Source organism: Amblyomma mixtum, chromosome 3 (assembly GCF_055824585.1).
Source record: "Amblyomma mixtum isolate Tamu chromosome 3, ASM5582458v1, whole genome shotgun sequence".
In the NCBI taxonomy this organism is placed as follows: domain Eukaryota; kingdom Metazoa; phylum Arthropoda; class Arachnida; order Ixodida; family Ixodidae; genus Amblyomma; species Amblyomma mixtum.
The window spans coordinates 11,455,047-11,477,613 of record NC_143014.1 but is presented as its reverse complement, the minus strand read 5'-3'; the positions used below and the strand labels follow the sequence as shown (position 1 = coordinate 11,477,613).

Genomic DNA, 22,567 nt, shown 5'->3' with positions numbered 1-22,567 from the left:
TCTTCCGCGGTATTCCGAAGGCGGCGTGAAGGTCTTCGCTGGGACATCTCGCATGGCCCGGGGATTACGTGTCTGCAGGCCCGCGAAGAGAAGGCCAGTTGACCACTGCAGGCCAGGATTCTGCAGTAGTCGCCAGGGCAATAGCAGCCGGAGGTGACTGCTGTCTGATCTCGCCACGGCTGCTCCGGATGGATGCGGCGAACAGGATACAGGCTGCTCCGTCGCAGCAGGCGGCAGCGAGACGATGTGCACAGGACAGCAAGCCTGGGTGGCTCCACTGGATCTGCAAGATTTCCGAAACACACTCCGTATGCCTTTAACTTAGGTCACAGGACGGGAAACGGCGTCCCCGAGGGCCTCGTGGCTCAATGCTCAACTTGCTAGCAAAACGTGTCGGGCGGCTGTGCAATGCAAAGTTCGAGTGAACAAAGCCCTTTCTTGAGTTGAACGAGAATGCTCAGTTCATGCGAGGTTACAAAACGGGTGGGCAGCAAAGTGCGCCCCCTCTCAACACCACGGTCCGGTGGTTGTGTCTCTTCCGACATGGTGCAGGCAGCTCTGAAAAGCCTTAGGCCTCGCTACAATTGTGACACCGACCCTCAACAAAAGAAAGACCCGAAACAGGTTTCGTGCGCGCAGCTGCGAGGAGACATCAGCTCTGTGGGGTGATCCTACCCCGCTCACTGCACGAAGCAGCTTCTGAGCGGTCGGCGCCCACTGTATCGGACGGTGTCGGAGCGCCCGGTGCTGAGCTGCAATACCAGTGAGCTCGTAGCGGCACCCGTGGCCCCAGGCCACCCGGCTCCTGGAGCCGTGACTCCCACAGTCAAAAAAGAGACAGTGAGAAAATATATACAGAAAACTAAGACCACCCATGCGGCTTCCCTACTCACTCGCTTCAGGCTCGGCAACTCCGCGGGTGCTAGGCCTTGCGCTCCCTCGATGCGGACCACGTGGTTCCCGTGCTGAAAAAACTCCCGAGAAAACTTGACAAAAAACAAGCTGAGCATGTCGAAAAGTTCAAACATGCTGCAGCGCAATACGCCTCGCACTTAAGAAAGCATGCCGGAGGTCCTAGCGATCAAAATTCGCACTAAGCCTAGCACTTGTCAAGTTCAGACAAAGAGCGTTCCTTGAACCGAACAGACAATCGTTCAATGTTCCAAGAGCAGGCCCCATGTTGCGCTGCCAGATGTGGGGTTTTAGTTGGGGAGATAAATCCGTTCTCCCCATTTAACCGTGGCTGACACAGTTCAAAGCCGCGCGGACCCCCGTGGTTGCGAGCGCTACTGAGCGCACGCTGACCACGGTGGGCCTTGCTCTGCGAGAACAAAGGAACGACACACTGGCTGATGCAAACAAGGCATTTATTGCTACAACAACAACGGCAGCTAGCAACAAAATACACTGAGGAATCGAGGACGTCTGACTCACCAGCACGGTTACGAGCGAATGTTCGCCCACGCTAGGGCAAGAGAAAACTCCGAGGCCGGACGGGACAGGCTGGCGGGACCATGTTCTGACCAGAAGGCGCCCGTCGACGAAGAGCAGAGCTGCACGCGACACGTCCGCGTGCTTTGCCGGTGCCGAGCAGAAGAGACCCGTCTCTACCCTGCGCGTGAGCAGCAAGCGTGCCATCCGTGGCGCTGGTGTCGCTGCGACGCGAGCGCCCTCCCCTGTTAAAGTAACACAACTAAGGAGAGTGCGTTGCGGGGGAGCTAACCACAAGGAACGAGTTGAGGGGGAAAGCGAACCACAGGGGACGAGGGCGTCCCTACAGCTTTGAGTGTGAACGTAATTGGGAAGCTTGCATGCCTGCAGCTATGTTCGCTTTACAGTCCGCTCCCCATGAGAGCACAGGCTTCAGCCCTGCGGAGCTTGTATACGGCTGGAGCTTAAGAACACCGATGCGCATTCTGCGAGAGTCTTGGGAAGGCGATGAGGAAGACCCAAACGTAGTCACGTACGTCCTTAACCTACTTCAGAGGATTGAAAAAACGAAAGATCTTGTCGAGAGCCACATGAAGGCTACACAAGAATTGTCGAAAGAGTACTACTACAAGTCAGCAAAGAAGCGTACTTTCGAAGTGGGCAGCCAAGTAATGATACTGCGACTGTTTAAGAAAAATAAGCTTGAGGTCCAGTGGGAGGGGCCAGCAAATGTGGTATCGAAGCGTTCTGATGCCAACTACGAAATTAAACTAGGCAGAAGGCTCAACAAAATCTATCATAGTAACCTGATGAAACTGTACATTCAATGTCGCGCTGTCGTGAATGTGATTTTGAATGGTTCGGACGAGGAAGGTGCAGAAATCCTTACCTCTGCGGACATGAAGGAATGCGGTTCAGATGTACCGTTAGAACAGGTCAACTTAGAACTATGTCTAAGCCAAGCCCAGAAGGAAGACTTGAGAAGGATTGTTTCCGAGTTCAAAAAGATCTTTTCGGATCATCCCGGAAAGATGACGCTAATTGCACAAGATATCGAGCTATTGTGTGAAGAACCAATCCGTAGTAAGCCGTATTGCTGTTCTCCTGTACAGAAAGAAATCATGGCAGGTGAGATCAAGCGAATGTGCGACCTGGGAGTCATAGTACCGGGTGAGAGTGATTACACATCGCCCTTGATACTAGTCCAAGTACCAGGACAAGATTCCACACCGTGCATTGATTACTGGCGACTAAACGCAGTAACGTGGGATCAGACCTATCCGATACCAAACCTTGAGGAAAGGGTGGAGACAGTGTCAAAGTCTAATTACATATCCACGCTAGACCTCGTGTGAGGCTATTGGCAAGTCCCCCTTACAGAGCGCGCCAGCCGCTACGCCGCGTTCGTTTTCCCATTCGGAACATTCTGCCCAGCCATGTTGAGCTTCGCACTCAAAAATGCGCCATATTGCTTCTCCAATCTAATGGACCAAGTGCTCCATTGTCTGTTTGGGTACTCACTTCCGTATCTCGACGATGTCGCCATCTTCTCTAACACATGGGAAGAACATGGCGGCCACTTATTGTGCTGAGCAAGCTGGAAGATGCAGGCCTTACAGTCAAACCTGCTAAATGTCAGATAGGTTGTGCCGAAGTGACTTACCTAGGGCATGTGGTGGGGCGTGGCCGGCGTAGACCGTCTGAGATCAGAGTAGCTGCTGTCGTAAACTACCTCCGGCCAAGCAAGACCGAGATAAGGGCCTTATTAGGCTTAGCTGGATATTACCAGCATTATGTAAAAGATTACTCGATGCTTGCCAGTCCTGTCACAGACGCACTTCGAAAGTCTGAGCCCGTGAAGGTGCGATGGGACCAAAAAAAAGAAAATGCGTTTCAAATGCTGAAACAAGCTTTGAGCGAGGAGCCAGTTATAATGGCGCCTGATTTTTCAAAAGGCTTCATAATTCAGTGTGATGTAAGTGATCGGGGCATGGGAGCTGTGCTCTGCCAAGAGGGTGATGAGGGCAATGAAAGGCCAGTTTTGTACCTAAGCCGTAAGTTGACTTGCCGAGAAGAGGCGTACAGTACTTCTGAAAAAGAATGCGCCTGCTGTGTCGCCGGTTCCAAGTTTGTTGTAGAGACCGACCACTGCCCATTAACTTGGTTAAATAATGCGTTGTCTAAGAGCGGCCAGCTGCTGAGGTGGAGTATGACACTCATTCGTTATAAGAAGGGCAAGGTTAACGTGAACGCACTAAGCCGTACGCTCTGAGCAAGGCTACCTTAGACCTCCTCGTGACTTGCATTTTGTCACTTCGCGAACAGTTGTCAAGTTCGCTTGTAAATCGGGGCAAAATTGATGTACTCATTGGCGGCCTCAGCCAATTGTTTTCCTGCCCAAGTGATCTCAAGAGACCAAATTTATTGTCTATTCGTTCATTCCGTGTGCTACATGCGTTTGCCACTTTGAGTTAATTGCTTTAGAGTTCTGGTATATCCCACATGCCTCTCTTGTTGAAGAGGGAGTGAAAAGGGGACAGAACTATTGCTAGCTGAGTTTTTTTACTTTCAAGTCTGGTGTTTTGACGGGTGACAGAGGGCACTTGCTCGTGTTGGGTGTTATCTGTTGTCGGTCGGTTCTTGGCAAGATCAATGACCGGTGCTGAGAAGCAAGCTCTTCAGAAGGACCGAGCGAAGCTGGTCCAGACACCTGGGCGACAAGGCAGAGGAGCAATGATCCTGACCTGAGAAGCGGGGCCTGTTCATGGAAAGCAGCATGGAGACTGGATGAGAACTGGGAGCAGCCTGGTGTACGAGCGTGTCCCGCAGCTCGTCTTCATGGCGCAATGTCTGGCGGCGGGGGTGTTGGTGTGCTTGAGCCCGCATTCCACTGGCCTCTCTGGAAACCAGAGCCGTGCGCCCGCCATTGTGAAAAGCAAGCCCGGACTTGCCGACATGTCACGGCTTGCAGCATGAGTCATCCTGGCTCACCGGCACAGACCCTTCCTCCTCCTCACTAGCGTCGGCTTGAGCCAATCCGAACGGTGGCCTGTGGCGTGACCAGATTGGAGTGGTCGAACACCTCGATGCCGCAACAGTCACCGGCGGCTATAAAAACAGAGCCGCGCTGAGACGCAGCAGCAGATGGGTAGCAGACGAGCCATCACGCCAGAGAGACGCTCTCCGCAGGGCATTGCCCTAGCCCGTTGTGCTCTCGGCCCTTGTATCTAATATGTAAAAGCCTTGTAAATACTGTACATAAATGTCCGTTCATTCGCCATCGCCTCAACCGTTCTTCGCTCAGCTCTGTGCTGTAGAGGCAGCAGGCTGAGACGCTCCAGTCACAACAGCGCTGAAGAATAGGGCCCAGCGCTGGATCCAGCCATTGCAGGCATGGGCTTGTTAGGATGGAAGAGGCCCACGAGGGGCTTGTGGACTGTGAGCAAAGTGCCACCTCTGTCACAGATTTGAGCGCACCAAGGGCTTCCAGTTCTGTGAATAGTTTGGGTGAGTATGCAGAAGCCGGCCGGGTATACGGCACTCTGGCCCATATTGTGCGACTGGACTGTGCTGATTCTGACCGGCTTGTCTGAGTCAAAATGGGCCAGCCATTCAGCGCCTTTATCTCATCGAAGGCCGCTGTTGCTTTTGGCCCCATTGCCATTTGGCAGTGGTGCTCGTACAGCGGCGCCATTACAGGGGATGGATTCTTGATAAACTTATGGTAATAAGTGACCAGTCCTAAGAACGGCCTTATTTCAGCTATGGTTTGTGGCTCACGGACTTGAAAGATTGTATCAGTGTTTTCTGTTTGAGACTGCACCCCCTGAGCACTTATTTGGTGACCAAGGAAGTCAACTTCAGGTTGTCGAAATTCAGACTTATCTGATGCAAACACACTTCAACTTTCGGAACTGCTCAAGCATTACAAAATATGGTGCAATCTGTCCTTTTTTCTGCAATGATGACATTTTGGGGATAGACTCCATGCAGCTCTGAAACAACACCTTTGCCGACGCAACCTCGAATGGTAGTGGAGTAACACATGAGCCTCTTCTGATTACTCACAGCCGTAAGTAGCTGGGATTCTTTATCCAAGGGAAGCTGGTTGCATTCGTTGCAGATGTCGACCGTAGTAAAAACTTGCGCTTAATGTAGCAAGAATATCCTCCACGCAGGGTATGGGGGATACTGCACAGTACGACAGGCTTGCTTAACTGTGACCATGAATTCTCTGCAAAGCCTTATGCTGCTGTTGCGTTTCACCACCAGAACTATTACTTTGGAGTGCAGCGCACAGGTGTGATAATGCCGATGGCTACTAGTTGATTCATTTCCTTGGCTGCCTATGAATGTAGTGCGTACTGGGACAGAGGGTGGGCGGGAAGACAGATTTGGCTCAAACACTTGAGTTCTGCCAACTCCTGGTGTAGGGCTGACACGAGCAACTGTCTGTGCACCGGGTCAGTCTTGGAGCTGTGCTTGTTAGGGGCGCATGCTGGTTTTCAGCCCCCGAATAGGCCACGGGGCCAGTGCGCTGGGTGCAGCCCATCTGTGTGGCCACTAGGAGGTGTCCATGTTGGCTGTGCCCCAGCTACTTCCTTGGTTTTCATCTGCTATTGCCATTTCTTTGGCCTCTGTTCTGGTCAGGACCACCTTCGTACACTGCGGCCGACGTACTCTCCTATCTTGTGGCACCCTGTTAAGACTGTCTCCAAAATTGCATATGTCTGCAATCTGACGAATGGCCATAAGAAAGTCAACTGGCTCCACATGAAGAATTTGTAGGACCGGGCTATCTTGTTAGCTTCGGCAAAATGTATTGTTGCAAAAGAGCAACGACCTCACTTGATGAAAGTTCGTTCACCTTAGCTGGCGCGTCAGGCAATCAGTCCCACCATGCTCATGCTCAGTGCTGCAATGAATAAAGCCAGTTTCTTTTCATATATAATGCCATGGCCCTCGAAGAACGCCTACAGACAAACTTGGTATGCTGGCCATAGTTGGCCGTTTCATTTCCCATGTGGTGTTTGTCTGAGATGTCTACACTTGAAGATGCCAGCTAGGAAAAGGATTTGGGGCACTGCTGTCATGCCCCCAGGTAACTGGGAACGCGGGGAGGGGGAAAGTGGTAGTCGCTGACGTCATGAGCCGCAACTACTTTGGTTTCAATTCCAGACTATTAAAGCAAACTGTGATGAACTTTATAATGAATTCTTGGCTCTGGGACTTTTTTTTGTTAATATGTTTTTTAGTGTAATGTTTGTTGCCTTTTATTTTTTTGAGTACTTGTGAAGTAATCTATAAATTTTTTTAGACTGCACAAGTGACAAGGTAGACGTCCTAAAAGCAGCTGGAGATTCTTCTTTATTTCTTTGATGTTAATTTTTTTTGCAAATGGGTATTGTACGTTTTCTTCAAAGAAATATTGGTGCCAAATTTTTTTATTGTATGTTTTCTTGTTTGAAATGGTGTGTGGGTGGCCTTGAGTATAGAGCTGATTCATGTGACATCGATTACGTGGTGCTCCTATGCAGGCAACCATGACAGAGTTGCCATGTAGGCGCCTCCTGCCAAATCCGATAGTGAATAGGGTCTATTGCCGCATGAAATTTGCCTATCCTCGGTAAAGAACGTATAATTGAATTTCTTCCTCTCATGTTGTTTCGCTACAGCTGAATAGCAGCTTTTCAGGTCGTGAGGCATAGCTAAACTGCATTCATCATTTTAATTTGTGCAAGCAGTGTATTAGCGTACCCAAGAGCCGGAATGACACTCTCTTTTTTAATGCATTGTGTGACCTGAATTGAGCTTTGATGTCATAGCTACTGTTTGAAGCATCATGTGGAAACAAATTCAGTTAAAAATTATTTACCGGGCGTGGACGAATTGCACGTGGGGATTTCTGTCTCGCGCATGACTGAAATTTAGTGTTTGTACTCCTCTAAGTATCTTTAGTGTGAAACGTTCATACCTTTTTGCCATCTGCAGGGAGCTGCATCTGATGAAAATGCCAGAAGTTTGCATGAAGCATCGTCATTAGTTGGATGCATACCTCTCATGACACCTGTGGCAGGGGCAACCATGATGCGCTCATTGCTAGCAAGCAGTACCCTTGTGGGTGGCTTACCGCCTGCAGTAAGTATGGTCTCTGTAATACCTTGTGTTTGCAGACTGGTACTGACATGTAGTTTTCTCATTGTGTGTTGTGTTGCATTGAAGTGAACCGTGCAGTGTTGGCGGCGCCAATGCAGGATTATCAATGGGAACACTTTCGTAGCATGGAGTCAGTGATTGCAGTAAAACCTTGTTGATATGTTCCTGGTTCATATGATTTCCCGGTTCACACGCTCAAAATCTCCCATAGAGTTGCACAATTCTGCCAGTTAACACGTACTTGGTTAACATGATTTCCGTCCTGCTGTGTCTAAAATTTTGGCAAATGGTAGTTGTGTTAATATGTGTAGCGACCATCTACAGATGTGCAAACATACAAGAGACCCAAACCTGTGGTCACGTAACACAAGTTCGAATCCGGATATCAAGTCCGATTTTTTTGGGGGTAAGTTTTGGGTTTAACTTTGTACTGACATTTCGTTCGGTTCGAATCTGCTTGAACTGGTTCACATTGGTTCGGGGCGAAAAAAATTCAACCTAGATGGGTTTTCTAATGAACTTTTTGTGAAGGATTAGTTTTTCTCTCTATGTGACACCGGTAAGCACACTAAAAAAAGTCAAATTTTGATGTATGCACAATGTTTCGATTTGACCCACATTTATTTACTGACCCAGCAAAAATTTACAAACTTACAGCGAAATCTGCTAATTGAAATAAACTCAAAATTATGGCTGGATTGCTATGCTTTGGCATATTTAAAATTTTGGCAGCATTATTTTAATTCTCAGTTTGCCTCCTGCTTTTGAAAACACCTGGATCAAGATGAGAGCATCGGGCTGTGAATTATTAACTTAAGACAGCAATTAGAGCCTCCAACAATAAAATTGCGCAATGTTTAGGCTATGCTTTTGTTGCGACTCGGGTAGCATGGCCGGACCGGAGATGGGACGAGGAGGATGGGAGACTGGGTTCGGAGGAAGGCAACGAAAACTTTATACAGTTATTTACATTATTTGCAAAGAGCGGCGACTGAGAGTGACTCTCAGTGGAAGGGAACTTCTTCGTTAGCCGGAGTCGACGGGAGCTAGCAGGCTTCTCCCTCGGCCACACTCACAGCCGAGTTAAATAGGGTTCGGATTCCCCAGATCCCTGACTCAGGGAATAAAGTTCGAAGAGCACTGTCCAGTCGGATGGACCGAAGGGGACGCTGGTGTTACCACCCACGGCTGGGACGGTGCGGGCTGTTCCGCTCTCTCGCAGCTCGGTTGATGGGAAGGGGTAGATGCTGACTAATCCAACACGGCTGGATATGAATCTCCCGTAGTCCACCAGCAGATGAACGAACATGCTTCCCCACCGTATGTCCAGAACACGAGACCTCTGTCGAGGACACAGCCGTCTTCAATTAACAGCCAGCTTGACTGTAGCACCCCTCCGTATACACTCGGCCTGACGGGCGCCGCTGCTTCCGCTGTCAGTGCCCCCGTAAGCCCCCTTCGCATCCGCTCAAGGAAGGCACTAATCCACTTAGGCTTTCCCTCTAAACCGTGCACCTGCAGGTTCTCCACGGTCCTCCAGAGCCTCTAGTGAGGCAGTGGACACAACACAAAACTCGCCCCCCACTGCAGTGGCGGCACAGCTGTGAAAAGGAAAAGAGAAGACTCCTGTAACAGGCCCCTCAAAACCGTGAACATTGGTTTTAACTGCACCCCCAAAATTTATCCAACATTCATAATTAGTTGGAGCTGTCAGGGTCTTTAAAAAAACTACAGTGATGTGAAAGATCTTTTAAACTTGCTTTCCCCTGTGGTTTTATGTCTACGGGAAACTAACCTAGGTTGTAAACATACACACATTGTAAAAAGGTATCAAGTCTTTCGGTGTGACCGAGAGCGATAGAGTAGGCTCTTTGGAGGTGTTATTGTCATCCAGTCTGGCATTGCAACCCGTGAAATCGAGTTAAAAACTAAATATGAAGCTGTCTCAGTCACTGTTATCCATTTTAAAACTATCACAATATGTTCCATGTATCTGGAGCCACACCTAACAGTTACACTTCACGACATAAAGAACACTTCTAGAACAGCTACCAGAGCCGTATCTTTTAGTTGGGGATTTTAATGCCCACTCCTCTTTCTGGGGAAATGAGAAAAACACTAGAGGTCACATTTTAGAAGAATTTATTCCATGCAAAGATGTCTGCTTACTGAATTCAGGAAAGCGCACGTACTACTCCCAACGTTCTGGAAAAATGAGCTGTTTAGATTTATCGTATAGTTCACCATCCTTTCTTTATTGATTTTAAATGTGGTGTTCTGGATAACCCATGCAGAAGTGATCATGTGCCAATTATTATTAGCCTGTCATCCTCTCTGTCAGTTATCCTGAGCAAACCTCACCGCTTGGCTGACTGGGCACTGTTTCAGTCTGGAGAAACTGTTTTCAGATGCGTTGACAAACTAAATAAAATGTTCAAATTACTGCTGCACACCTATCTATTCCTCAGTCCTCGGGCGGGGTCAGACAAAGTCATAAGATGTGGTGCTCACAAGAATGTAAAGCAAAAAAGAAACAAAATAAAGCATGGGGAATTTTTTTACATACCTAACAGACAAAAACCTTGTAAATTTCAAAAAGGCAATAGCCAAAGTGAGGCATATCCGTCTAAATGCTGAAAAACATCATGGAAAAACTACATATCATCTATAAGCAGTTCAATCGCATCAAAGAAACTGTGGGAGCAAGTCTGTAAACTAAATGGCAGCTACTCCCTCTTCTCAATCCCTTTTCTCATGGCCCCAGGTACACAAAGAGGTATTAAAGGGTTGCTGAACCAAACTTTTGGAGCTGCTCTTTTACATGTAAACAAGAGCTTGACTGCTAAAATTGATAAATGCGTCAAGCTTTTTAGCGAAAAAGGTGGATAGCACGTTTTTTTCGCGATTTATTGCCGTATCGTTGTACCTGGCGGCCACCTGTCGAAGCTGCGACTAGACTTTGTAACACCTGCGCGCCCACTGTTCCCGCAGGAGCACGATTGCCATCGCTACTCGCGGGTTTTGCCAGTTTTGCGTCGGCAGCGTTGGATGTTGAGAGCCTTATCGCTTGGTCTACCCAAACTGCAGTGCGACATCGCGCTTCAAGTGACGCGACCGGTTGCCTGTCGGACGAGGGTGTCATGACGTCACACTCTTCACCTCACGCCGGCCAGGAAGGCTTGGCGCGCACTCATAAAACATCGAAAATGAAACCATCCGCTGAAAAGTATGCCAAGTGACGACTAGATTTCGGTGTAATCACGTTTCGAGAATCTATTTCCAGCATTTTTGTTCGATATTAAGGTTTTCCTTCAGTATCCCTTTAAAGGACAAGACTTACTAGTAGAACATTTTTCTACAATTTCCAGTTCCGCACATTACATAGAGCCATTTTTAAAGTACAGAAACACAGCCGAAAAACAGCCTTCCAGCATGTGGCAGTTCGCACGAGCTATATAACTTAATTACACTCAAGGAAATTCATAAAGTACTGTCGGCCGATAAACAGACAGCACTCTGCCCTGATGAAATGCATTACGATATCCTTCTGAAGCTTCAGTAGAAGCACTTTTACAATTCTTCAGCAAAATATGGAAACTGGGAAAAATACCAGGTGCTTGGAAAAAAGCAGTTATTGTGCCATTCCTGAAACCTGGAAAGCCCCCAACCTCTGCTGGTAGCTACAGACCCATAGCACTCACAAGTTGTCTCACCACTCTTTTGAAAGTGTACCGGATATTAGTTTAATGTTTATCCTCGAATCCCGTGAACTTCTTGACATCCACCAGTGTGGTTTTAAAAAAGGATGTTCAACAACTGACTATCTTGTCCGCCTTGAAAAAACAGTACGCGAAGCATGCATACACGAACAACACTGTCTGGCAGCCTTTTTTTTTTTTTGACATGGAAAAGGCTTACGACACTACCTGGAGGTTTCGGATTCTCCGCGACCTAGCAGAACTAGGTATCCATGGAAGGATGCTGAAGTGCTTGAAAGATTTCCTGTCTGACCATTCATTTATTTTACGCCTGGGTTCAACACTTTCTAAAAACATTCGTTCAGGGGAAGGGGATACCGTAGGGGTGTATTTTAAGTACTACGCTTTTTGTCGCAAAAATGAATTCTATAGCAAAAATAATTCCTGAGACCGTGATGTACTCAGTATATGTCGACAACCTTCAAATGGCATGCACATCATCCAGCTTATCAACCTGTGAGAGACAGATGCAACTCACTTCAGGGGGGACACTGGTCTTAGACCTGTTGTCCTTATTTTTGGTCCAATCCTAATGAAACTGTACCACCTTGCTCAGTTTTTTATACTGACTTCAACAGTAAAATTTCCTTTCTCATAAATGAGTTGGTTCCAGAGATAATTAATTTTAATTAGTCATTCATTAGTACCTCGGTGCAAAAGAAACTGCTCAATAAAAAATGATTTTTAATCCATGGCTACATAGTATGGTGAGGAAAGAGTGCAATAATTAAAACCATTTCTTCATTTTACCCTCATTAGTAATTTTACAGCACTTGGAATATCAGTATTCAAGGCGTGAATGCAATGCATTGATAAACTTTGCGAAATTATAAATTTTTTTAGTGTGATTGTACAAATCTGCTTCGATTGTTGCACACACTGTGCCTTCAGCTTCCCTTCTAAAACAATATGACATCTCTGTCTATCCTGAGTATTGAGTCATTGGCACACTAAGACAGCCAGTTGTTAAAAATTTTCACGCCACTAAACTGTCTGCTACTGCATAAATTCAGCCCACACGATGATCCAAGTTTAATATTATGGTCAAAATGCAAACTTCTTGAAGGAAAAAATTGGTACAGTTGGAAAATAACAGCTGTAGATTCCACAGATGTTATTTTTTGAAAATCAATTTTTTGGTCATTTTTCGGTTTCCAAGACCAGTGTCCCCCCTTAAAACAGACTTGCGATTTGGGCAGAAAAGAACGGGCTCAAGTTCTCCCCACAAAAAGCAGTTGCTGTTCTTTTCTCGCTCAAAAGAGGCTTGCAGATTGATCCCACCCTGCACCAGTGTGGTTTTAAAAAAGGACGTTGAACCATCTCGCCTGCACAGTACGCGAAGCATTCATGCACAAACAACACTGTCTGGCAGTCTTCTTTGGCATGGAAGACACTACCTGGAGAACTAGGTATCCATGGAAGGATGCTCAACTGCTTGAAAGATTTCCTGTCTGACCGTTCATTTCATCTACGCCTGGTTTGGTTTATGGTTTAGGGGGGTTCAACGTCCCAAAGCGACTGAGGCTATGAGAGACGCTGTAGTGAAGGGCTCCTGAAATTTCGACCACCTGGGGTTCTTCAACGTGCACTGACATCGCACAGTACATGGGCCTTTAGAATTTCGCCTCCATCGAAATTCGGCCGTCTGGGTTCAACACTTCCTAAAAAGGAGAATGTGGTACCACAGGGATGTATTTTAAGCACTATGCTTTTTGTCGCACAAATGAATTCCTAAGACCATGATGTACGTCGACGACCGTCGAGTTGCATGCACATCATCCAGCTTATCAACCTGTGAGAGATAGATACAACTCACATTAAACAGACTAGCACCTCGAGCAGACAGAAACGGGTTTAAGTTCTCCGCACAAAAAAATAGTAGCAGTTCTCTTCTTGCTCAAAAGAGGCTTGCAGAACGACCCCAACCTACACCTAAATGAAACCATGCTACCAATAAAACGAACATAAATTTTTTGCCATAACATTTGATAAAAAGCTCATATTCCTGCCCCACATTAACATGCTCAAAAAGAAAGCCTCCCAATCTCTAAACGAAAACATTGGGGATGTGGTAGAACATGTCTTCTGCACATATATTGCTCTTTGGTACGTACCTCCCTAGATAAGGGCCATTGTTCAGCAAGACTGTCATACCTAAAAAAAATTGGATCTAGTACACAACTCAGGCCTACACCTCTCATGTGGTGCATACGGTATCTCTCCCATAGTCAGCCTCTGTGCAGAAGCAAATGAACCATCACTTGAAATCAGAAGAAAAGCTTTAACTTGTGCTTATGTCTTTAAAGTAACATCTTCACTTAAACACATCTGCGGTCCAGTCACTACGGCCTCTCTCATAGCCCGAGTTGCTTTGGGATGATAAACCCCAATAAACCAAACCAATATATATATATATATCTTGTGCTTGGCGCATGATGGCCTTAGCTGCCTCATAAAACACAACAAAACACCCACACTTGCCACATAATATGTATATTGGTAACAACAAAGAGCTTCCCCTAGAATCATCGTAGATATTTCCTTTGGCAATTTCCTGCTCAAATGTTCTGTATGTTCCCAGTATTGGTTTCGTCTATATCCCTGTTTTCCGCAGAACCCTCTCTATTTCTTTAACCTTTTCCTTGACCCATAATTCCTGTTCGCCCCTCCACTGCTGTCCAGATATTTGCTTGACAATTTTCTAGTTCGCTTTCTCCATTTTGTGATGACATTCCTCATGTACAAGTAACTGAAAACTTTCCTAGCCTGCTGCTATTCCCTCATTTCTCTTAATCGCTCCTCAAATTATATCTTGCTTACAGTATCCTGCCCTCCAATGATATCTATCCTATGAAACCTTTTACCTTCTAATTTGGTATTTTTCAATGGGCTCCCAAAGCAAGCCTTCCAAACTGCACGCTGCTTAATTTCCAGCCTTGTCTGGAACTGGGCTGCATTGCTGAAAGTCAAACTAAGAACCATCACCCCTTTCCAAATAACTCATACCACTTCGTACCTATTGTAATTCCACATTGCCCAGCACCATGATTTATCTATTTATTTTTTTTTTGCAGATACTGCAGACCATACATATACATGGCCCAGGCAGGAGGGGCATCCGCGGCAAAAACATGAGTACACATTAACAAGCATGCAGCTGGTCAGAAACAAATTTCACAAAAAAATTTCATAACGAGCGAAGTACAATTAACAGTGCAAGAATTGACGCTCCAGTTCTTTAACAAAGTCGCTGGCTGCGAAAGTGTGCGAAGGCAGGGAATTCCATTCACTGGTAGTCCTGGGAAAAAAACTATGCTTATAGGTATTAGTTCGTGCAAAAATTGGAGCCAAGGAGTGAGGGTGTGTGTGTCGAGTTTTCCTGGTGCAATGTGGCTTAACACAGTCTGGCATGTTTAACCTCAGCGTACCTGAGACGCAGTTATGCAAAAAAGCGAGCCGACTAATTTTTCGACGGGATTCCAATGTTGCTATACTATGTTGCCGCATCAATAAGGAAGGAGAATCGTGCCTTTTGTATTTGCTAAAAATAAACCGGACAGCCTTTCTTTGGACTCGCTCGAGCTGCAATATGTCCTTCTTATTGTGCGGATCCCATACAATGGAGGCATATTCGAGCTTGGCTCTAATGCAGGCATTATAAGCTAATAGCTTAACTTCGACAGGTGCACCTTTTAAGTTTCCTCTTTAGAGACCACAGCTTATTAATAGCGGAAGAACAAATGGCGGATATGTGCGGAGACCAAGTTAGTTTATTTGTTAGCGTCACACCAAGATATTTATGCGTGTCTACTTCTGTTATAATATTGTTGTTAAGCAAGTAAGAATAGGTGCTGATATTTTTCTTCCTTGTAACTCGCAACAGAACTGTTTTTTGTGCATTTAGTTGCATTCCCCATCGAATGCACCACTCATGAATAGCCTCTAGGTTTGCTTGTAATATTGTATGGTCATTTGGTGCTGTGATGTTCTTAAAAAGCACACAATCATCCGCGAACAATCGGATAGCAACACCACCATGAACAACATCAGACAAATCATTGATATACAGTACAACCTCGATAATTCGAACTCGGTTAATTCGAAATCCCGGATAATTCGAAGGTTTTCTGCGGTCCCGTATTTTCCAATGTAAATTTGGCCGGATAATTCGAACAGGCGGCCTGCGCCAGCCCGGTTAATTCGAAAATTTGGACTGCTATGCGGCAATGCCTGATCCATGTTTCGCCGCAAACCCGGCGAAACGACGGCCCTACGGAGCCGCGAGGCAAAGCCACATAGTAATGGTGATGATTTATAGGCGAAGCGCACCAGCCGGAGCACTCTCTGCACAAAAATCGGTCCACAGTGCGCCTCGCGCACCGCCGAAACACGCGCCTGCAGAGGAGAAGACGTGCTTCACTGCAACGCGGCGGGCATACCGGTTTTTATCACGTGACCTCGCCCCCATTCCATCCCTTGGTGTGCTTCGCCCACTCTTCCCCCGTGCCTCCGACGCTGCAAGTACGCCGCCACCACCGCCGCGCAGGTCTCGCCTGCGCCATTTCTTTGTGTTGTGCGCTGTGGTTAGGGGTCGGCTACTGTGCCGTTTTTTTGGGCGGGACTGTGCAGAAGTGCTATCTTTGTGACCGTAGCAGTGAAGAAATGCCAAAGTACAAGACTTTAACGCTGCAGCAGAAGTTCTGCTTGATCCAGGAAGCAGGCAAGAGCGCTTGTTCAAAGACTGAGTTGGCCAAAAGGCATGGCGTGCCCCTCTCGACGTTGTCCACAATATTGAGCAACGAGTCAAAAATACTAGAGGCTTACGGCAAGACATATTCTTCGAAGCGGTCACGAGTGCGGGCTCCCATGTATCAAGATGTGGAAGCTGCTCTGCTTCGCTGGCTGCAGAAAGCAAACGCTGCCCACCTTCCCGTCAGTGGAACGCTACTGCGGGAGAAGGCCAACGACCTAGCTCTACAACTTGGGCACGAGGAATTTAAGTGCAGTAATGGATGGTTTTGCCGTTTTAAAGAACGCAATAATTTAACCTTTCTGACCGTCTGTGGTGAGAGCGGCAGCACTAACGAGAGCGTTGTTGAGGATTGGAGAAACCACACACTGGCGCCGCTGCTTAGAGAGTACGTGCAGACGACGTTTACAACCTTGACGAGGCTGCACTTTTTTATAAGATGCTGCCAACAAAAACATTCTCAGTGAAGAACACCGCCATCAAGGGTAGAAAACAGGCCAAGGACAGGATTACTGTGCTGTTCGGCGCAAACATGTGCGGTAAACACAAGCTGCCGCTACTGGTCGTCGGGAAGACGGGGAAGCCTCGCTGCTTCAAAAATGCGCGGCTGCCGCCAAAGGATGAAGGAGCTAGACACCGCAGCGGACACGGGACAGAGAAAGAAGACGACACAGGGCGGTGTCGCCTGTGTCGTCTTCTTTCTCTGTCCCGTGTCCGCTGCGGTGTCTAGCTCCTTCATGTCTCACCAACTGGCCTACACATCTACCCGCCAAAGGATGAACTCGTCTACAGGCACAATAAGAAAGCCTGGAAGACAGGTGCAATATTTGAAGAGTACGTGCGGCAACTTGACCGCAAGTTCGCGGCCACGGGCAGGAATGTATTATTTGTCGTCGACAACTGCCCGGCACATGGCGACATCCCACATCTCCAGGCCATCAGGATGGTATTTTTACCTCCGAACACCACTGCGATCTCACAGCCGATGGACCAAGGCGTCATTCACCACACTAGGAAGATTTATCGGTACCACCTGCTCAAGCGCATGCTCCTTTGCTACGACAATGGCAAGGAGTACTCCATCGACCTCCTCGGAGCCATATGCCTCATGGTGTACGCTTGGAAACAAGTGGAGCCCACAGTGATCAGGCGGTGTTTTGAACACGCTGGTTTTTCCAGTGAAAGCACTGTTGATGCCGATGCAGACCACACATGTACTACTACTCTTGACGAAGAAGGAGCAGAGTATTGCGACCGCATCAATGCGCTCTGCGCAGAGGATGAGTCCAACGCAGTCGGCTTCGCCGAGTATATCAACTTTGAGAACGAAGAGCAGACTGGCTACTCTGACTTGGAGAGTGAGATCACTGCTGGTACGAACATGCGCGATGACAGTGACGATAGCGACGACGACACCGACGAGCCTCCCCGAGCACCTGCTCTTGGTGAAGTTATCGGATCGCTGAACGTTATCCGCAGTTTTGTTGAGTGCCGCGGTGGAAGTTCAGAGATGTTTCGTCTATTTGACCAACTCGAGAGCATGACCTTAGGAGCCGCAAACTACCGGACGCGGCAAACCAGCATCTCTGATTACTTTCAGTAGTAATTCAAAATATGCCGAATAAAGGTAACACGTTCCTGCAACGAATTTTTTGCCTAAGTCTTATTTCTTGGTGTGTTCTGTTAATTCGAAAACCCGCTTAATTCGAAGATTTCTCGCGGTCCCGATGACTTCGAATTAACGAGGTTGTACTGTATATCAAAAACAATAGCGGCCCCAAGACGCTGCCTTGGGGGATCAAATATCATGACTGCCGATTTTTCGTTATTCACTCTTTCGCTACTGTTGCCATAGGCCATCGGTGGTCATATATGACCGCTTTAAACCCTGGACAAGCTGCACCATCTAGTTTGCTTCTGTAACGCCAGCGCTTTGGTTTAAGTTTATTTTGTAATGCAAGGGATTGGTGTGAAAAACGAAACTTTGATAGGATGTAGTCCGCCGGTCGGCGTTCATGGCATGCGTTTCACTGTGCGCGTCTCAAAGGCAAAAGACAACACTGAGCTCTTTATTGGTTCTGATGCAGTCTTTTAGAGCAGTAGTGGTGTGTTAGACAATGATGTGGAATGATCGGACTTCTGTTCTGCTAGGGAGACTTCGTCTCAGAGGTCCGGGACATCAGCGTGTGCTCGCACATGTTTTGTTAACTGTTCACATTGTATTTTATGTTGTGCACTTGGTTTGTAAATGATGAGGTTGGTTTTATTTGGTGCTTTAGAGTCTTCGCAACATATTTCCAGGATATTTTACCAAATGCATCAGCAGAATTTTGATTATGATGACGTCAAGGAAGGCCGCGGCCCCTTATTACCTATAGAGCCCATTGACTACCAACTAAAAAAAAAAAAAAGAATGGAGAAAAGGAGCAACTGCAAGCTTTGCTATAAATGGACAGAACTGAGAGCAAGTGTAATGTGCATTCCAGATCTACCTCCACTTCACGTCCTCATGTGACTGCTTTCTCTAGTGGCACAGCAGTCATGTTCACCAACTCGAAAGGCCACAAAAAGTGCGGTATATGATGTATGCAGCTGAAAATGACAAGAATGGTAGCTAAGAACATTTCAAAAATTGGAGACGCCGCTGCTTTCTGAATTGTATCCCCCCCCCCGGCCAGACGGGATTCCGTCATACTCGTCATACTCTCAACTTTTGCTAAGAACATGTGCAACGTTCTGTATACTTGAGTGTTTTTGTAAGCAGATTAACCTTTGGCTCAGTGCAGTGCCTTAGTTTTTTTTTTTGCTTGTATTGTTTTCTGTGTTACCAGCATATTTAACCAATAATTTTTTGAAAAGCCGAAGTGTTCAGAAGAGCGAAGGCCAAGCTTTGCATGTCTTCTCCTGTGCCCTTTTAGAGTGAGACTCTTGGCAGACAGAAGGGAGCAAACTCTGACACCTTCACCTTAGCACCTTTAACAGTTAGATGTGCGGATCAAGTGGTTGAAGTGCTCCGGCAAGGCTGGCATGGAGCCAACAGTGGCTTCTCCGTGGACATTGAGGAACTGTTCTGCTCAGTGCCACATGATGAACTTCTTGTTGCTGTCCGTGAGAGCATTGACCTGTCCGGTAGTGTGGCCTTCCAAAATGGTTGCGGTCTTACAGTGGAGGCTTTTTTAGAATTACTTACGTTTTACCTTAATTCCACTGTTATTAGTTTCCAGCAGAAATGTTATGTTCAAAAACGAGGGATTTGCATCGGCCCTTGTGTAGCACCTGTTTTGTGCGAAATTTTTCTTGCAAAATTTGACCGTGAGCTCAACCTGAATGGGAGCAATGATTTGTGTGGCCCATTTTTTTAGATTCATCGACGATTTCCTGGTCCTTTTACAACTAAGGGATGATAACATTGCTCTTGTTGCTGACTCTGTCCTGGAGCGGGTTTTTGCTTCTCCAGTTCCATGAATTTTACCTTCAAACTACCGCAAAATGACTCGCTCCAGTTTTTAGATCTAAGATTGTTTTCTAACACGGCAAGCCACATATGTTGGGCCTATATGCCACATACAAAGCAAACCCCTTTGCCTTATCATTCCTCACATTAAAAACTTGTGAAGCGTGGAATCATCTCTCTGTCATTTTGATTCATGCTGTCCAAGTCGTGTGATGACCAAGTGGAATCGAGTTTTGGACATCAGGTCGAACGCCTCAAGAATGCTGGCGACTGTAGCGGAAGGCCTGTTTAATTAAGGAAAGAGGGGAAGCGCTGCCAGGGATCCCAGGCAGAAAAAGGCATAACTTAAAGAGCAAGTTTGGTGTGGACGTTGTTTTCACAGCACCTCGAAAACTGTCAAGTCTTTGCACACTGGCGAGCCCAAGTCATAACAAACTGGCTTGCACCATCAAACATGTAACCATGTTTGTTGCATGCAAGGCTGGTGTTGTTTACGAAGTCCCTCTGAGCTGTGGCCGCGTCTACATAGGGCAGACTGGTCACTGCCTCAATGAATTCCTAAGGGAACACACTGCCTCTTTTAAATCGTCTCAATCTGATAACCTGCCTAAGCATTGTTCGAGCTGCAAATGCCACCCACTTTTTGGAAGAACAAAAGTTCTTGGACGCTATAAAGGACAACTTGTAAGGGAGTTTCTTGAGGCATCATTTATTCATAGGTTAGCAAGCGATAAGTGCGTGAGTGATGCGTCTGTTGCTCTGTTGCGAAAGGAATCTATGTTTTTAAATGCTGTGTAATTTCTTGGGTTTTGCTTCTTGAAGGTGGAAGAGGCGCTTCCTGTTACTTTCCGTGCAATGTTATCTCATCGTTTAGCCCCACATTATGTTGGTGTGCAAGTTTAGCGCTCGTCCTGTGTCTTGTCTCGTGCTAAGCCCACCTGCAGAAGCACCAACTAGTAATTCCTGTTTGCCGAAGTGGCCCTCTTTTGTTCACACTGTGCTGTTCTCTTGTTTTGCAGCTGAAGCGCTGCTGTTTCTCATCTTGCTATGAGCTGCCCTTAGTCCACTGGGTGCTGAGCATGGAGGTAGGTAGGTGCTGTGAGGGCCAATTTGCTTACCCCCCAGGATCTCACTGCATTTGTATCTGTAGTGGTGGGGAGGTCTGGGTGTTTGCTGCCCTTTGTGCTTTCTTGCATGAGTGTTTATTTCTTGTTGCTCATGGAGAACAGTTGTTCACAAGTGTGGAAGGTCTTGCACTACTTTGAGCGTTAAGTAACTTTGCCTTGTTTCAGGGACTGTTCCACTTAAGTGGCTGGTCAACCTCTTCAATTTGTTTTAAATTGTTGCCTAATCACTGGAAATGAGTAATCCACAATTGGGTTTGCCCCCCCAAATTTTTTTGAAGCATGCGAAATTATTAATGACGGAGAAGTGGAGTTCCACGCTTCAGTGCTCTGCTGTTATGGCCAACTTTGGTTATGACTTACTTGAAATTTATTAAAGTTAGGCGCCTGAAAATTGTTTGAGTAAATGCATGGATGTTTTTATTTGAGGTCCATTATTTTTGTCTGTGTGGAAGCTACAGATGCTTTTTCAAAATTTTTCAAAGTCCGCCCAAAGATGGTATTTTTATCTAGTTTGCTGGTCATTATATCAAAAACGGCTTGCAGCAGAGTGGCAGTAATTACGTGCTGTCATTTATGCGAACAGACCTATGAAACTGCTGAAGTTGATATTTATGTCGTTTCGACAAAGAGATATAATCACGCTAACTTTAAGGGAACAGCAGTTCGCAATTGGTAGCGAGGTGCTGGAAGTAGTAAGAGAATATGTCTACTTAGGGCAGGTAGTGACCGGAGATCCGGATCATGAGAGGGAAATAACTAGAAGAATAAGAATGGGGTGGAGCGCATATCGCAGGTTCTCTCAGATCATGAATGGTAGCTTACCAATATCCCTGAAGAGAAAAGCATATAACAGCTGTATCCTACCGGTACTCACCTATGGGGCAGAAACGTGGAGGCTAACAAAGAGGGTTCAGCTTAAGTTAAGAACAACGCAGCGAGCTATGGAAAGGAAAATGATAGGTGTAACGTTAAGAGATCGGAAGAGGGCAGAGTGGGTGAGGGAACAAACGCGGGTTAATGACATCCTAGTTGAAATCAAGAGGAAGAAGTGGGCTTGGGCAGGGCATGTAATGCGAAGGCAAGATAACCGCTGGTCCTTAAGGGTAACGGAGTGGATTCCAAGAGAAAGCAAACGTAGCAGGGGACGGCAGGAAGTTAGGTGGGCGGATGAGATTAAGAAGTTTGCGGGGATACAGTGGCGGCAACTAGCAAAGGACAGGGTTAATTGGAGAGACATGGGAGAGGCCTTTGCCCTGCAGTGGGTGTAGTCTGGCTGATGATGATGGGCACCTGCTTCAGTAAAAACAATGTGTTTCCGGGCTGTGGTTGTTTATTCGACAACGCCCAGTGTCTTCACTCCTGTACCCTTAGTTTCTTCCATGCAGACCCGGCTGTGTGTGCCATGTACAAGTCAGGGGTTGCTTCTGTGGGCGACCTGGATAGCTGCCACGCATGCCCCGACTGAATGCCATGGAAGGCGCGCACTGTCATCCACTCTTCCTTATTTCCACATGCGGAAGGCAACAACTTCTTTTACTTCCCGATGTATCAGATGCACACCTCTCAGTTTCTTCGATAAAAAAGTCTCCGGCTGCCTGAATGGCGCTTTCAGGGTTTGTTCTCAGGTTGCTGAGCATTGCTTGGTGCTTGACAAGTCCTCCAACACCGTCACACGTGTTTTTCCCGTGTCTGGTTGCTGAGAATATCGGTTGGCTATTGGGACAATCGCTCTTTCCAAACTCAAGAAGCTGCTATCTATTTCTGAAATGACTGGCGGCTCCATCATTGACATCTATCACCCTGGAGTACACTGGCAGTCCGCCCACTCTCTTCAGAGCCAAGCAGGCATCAGTGGAGTCGTGGCTCAAATCATCACTAACAGTCGCGAAAC

At 46.9% G+C, this 22,567-nt stretch overlaps 1 protein-coding gene across 6 annotated transcripts in view; it reads left to right on the top strand.

Moving 5' to 3' along the window:
• The window catches only part of LOC149349214 (uncharacterized), an 82,126-nt gene that overhangs the window by 10,809 nt on the left and 48,750 nt on the right, over positions 1–22,567 (top strand). For all 6 annotated transcript variants that reach the window (XM_089578125.1, XM_089578129.1, XM_089578127.1 and 3 more), the window contains exons 6-7: positions 7,423–7,569; positions 20,569–20,634. In XM_089578125.1, coding sequence (XP_089434251.1) covers positions 7,423–7,569; positions 20,569–20,634 — 213 coding nt within the window. The remainder of the gene's footprint in view (positions 1–7,422; positions 7,570–20,568; positions 20,635–22,567) is intronic.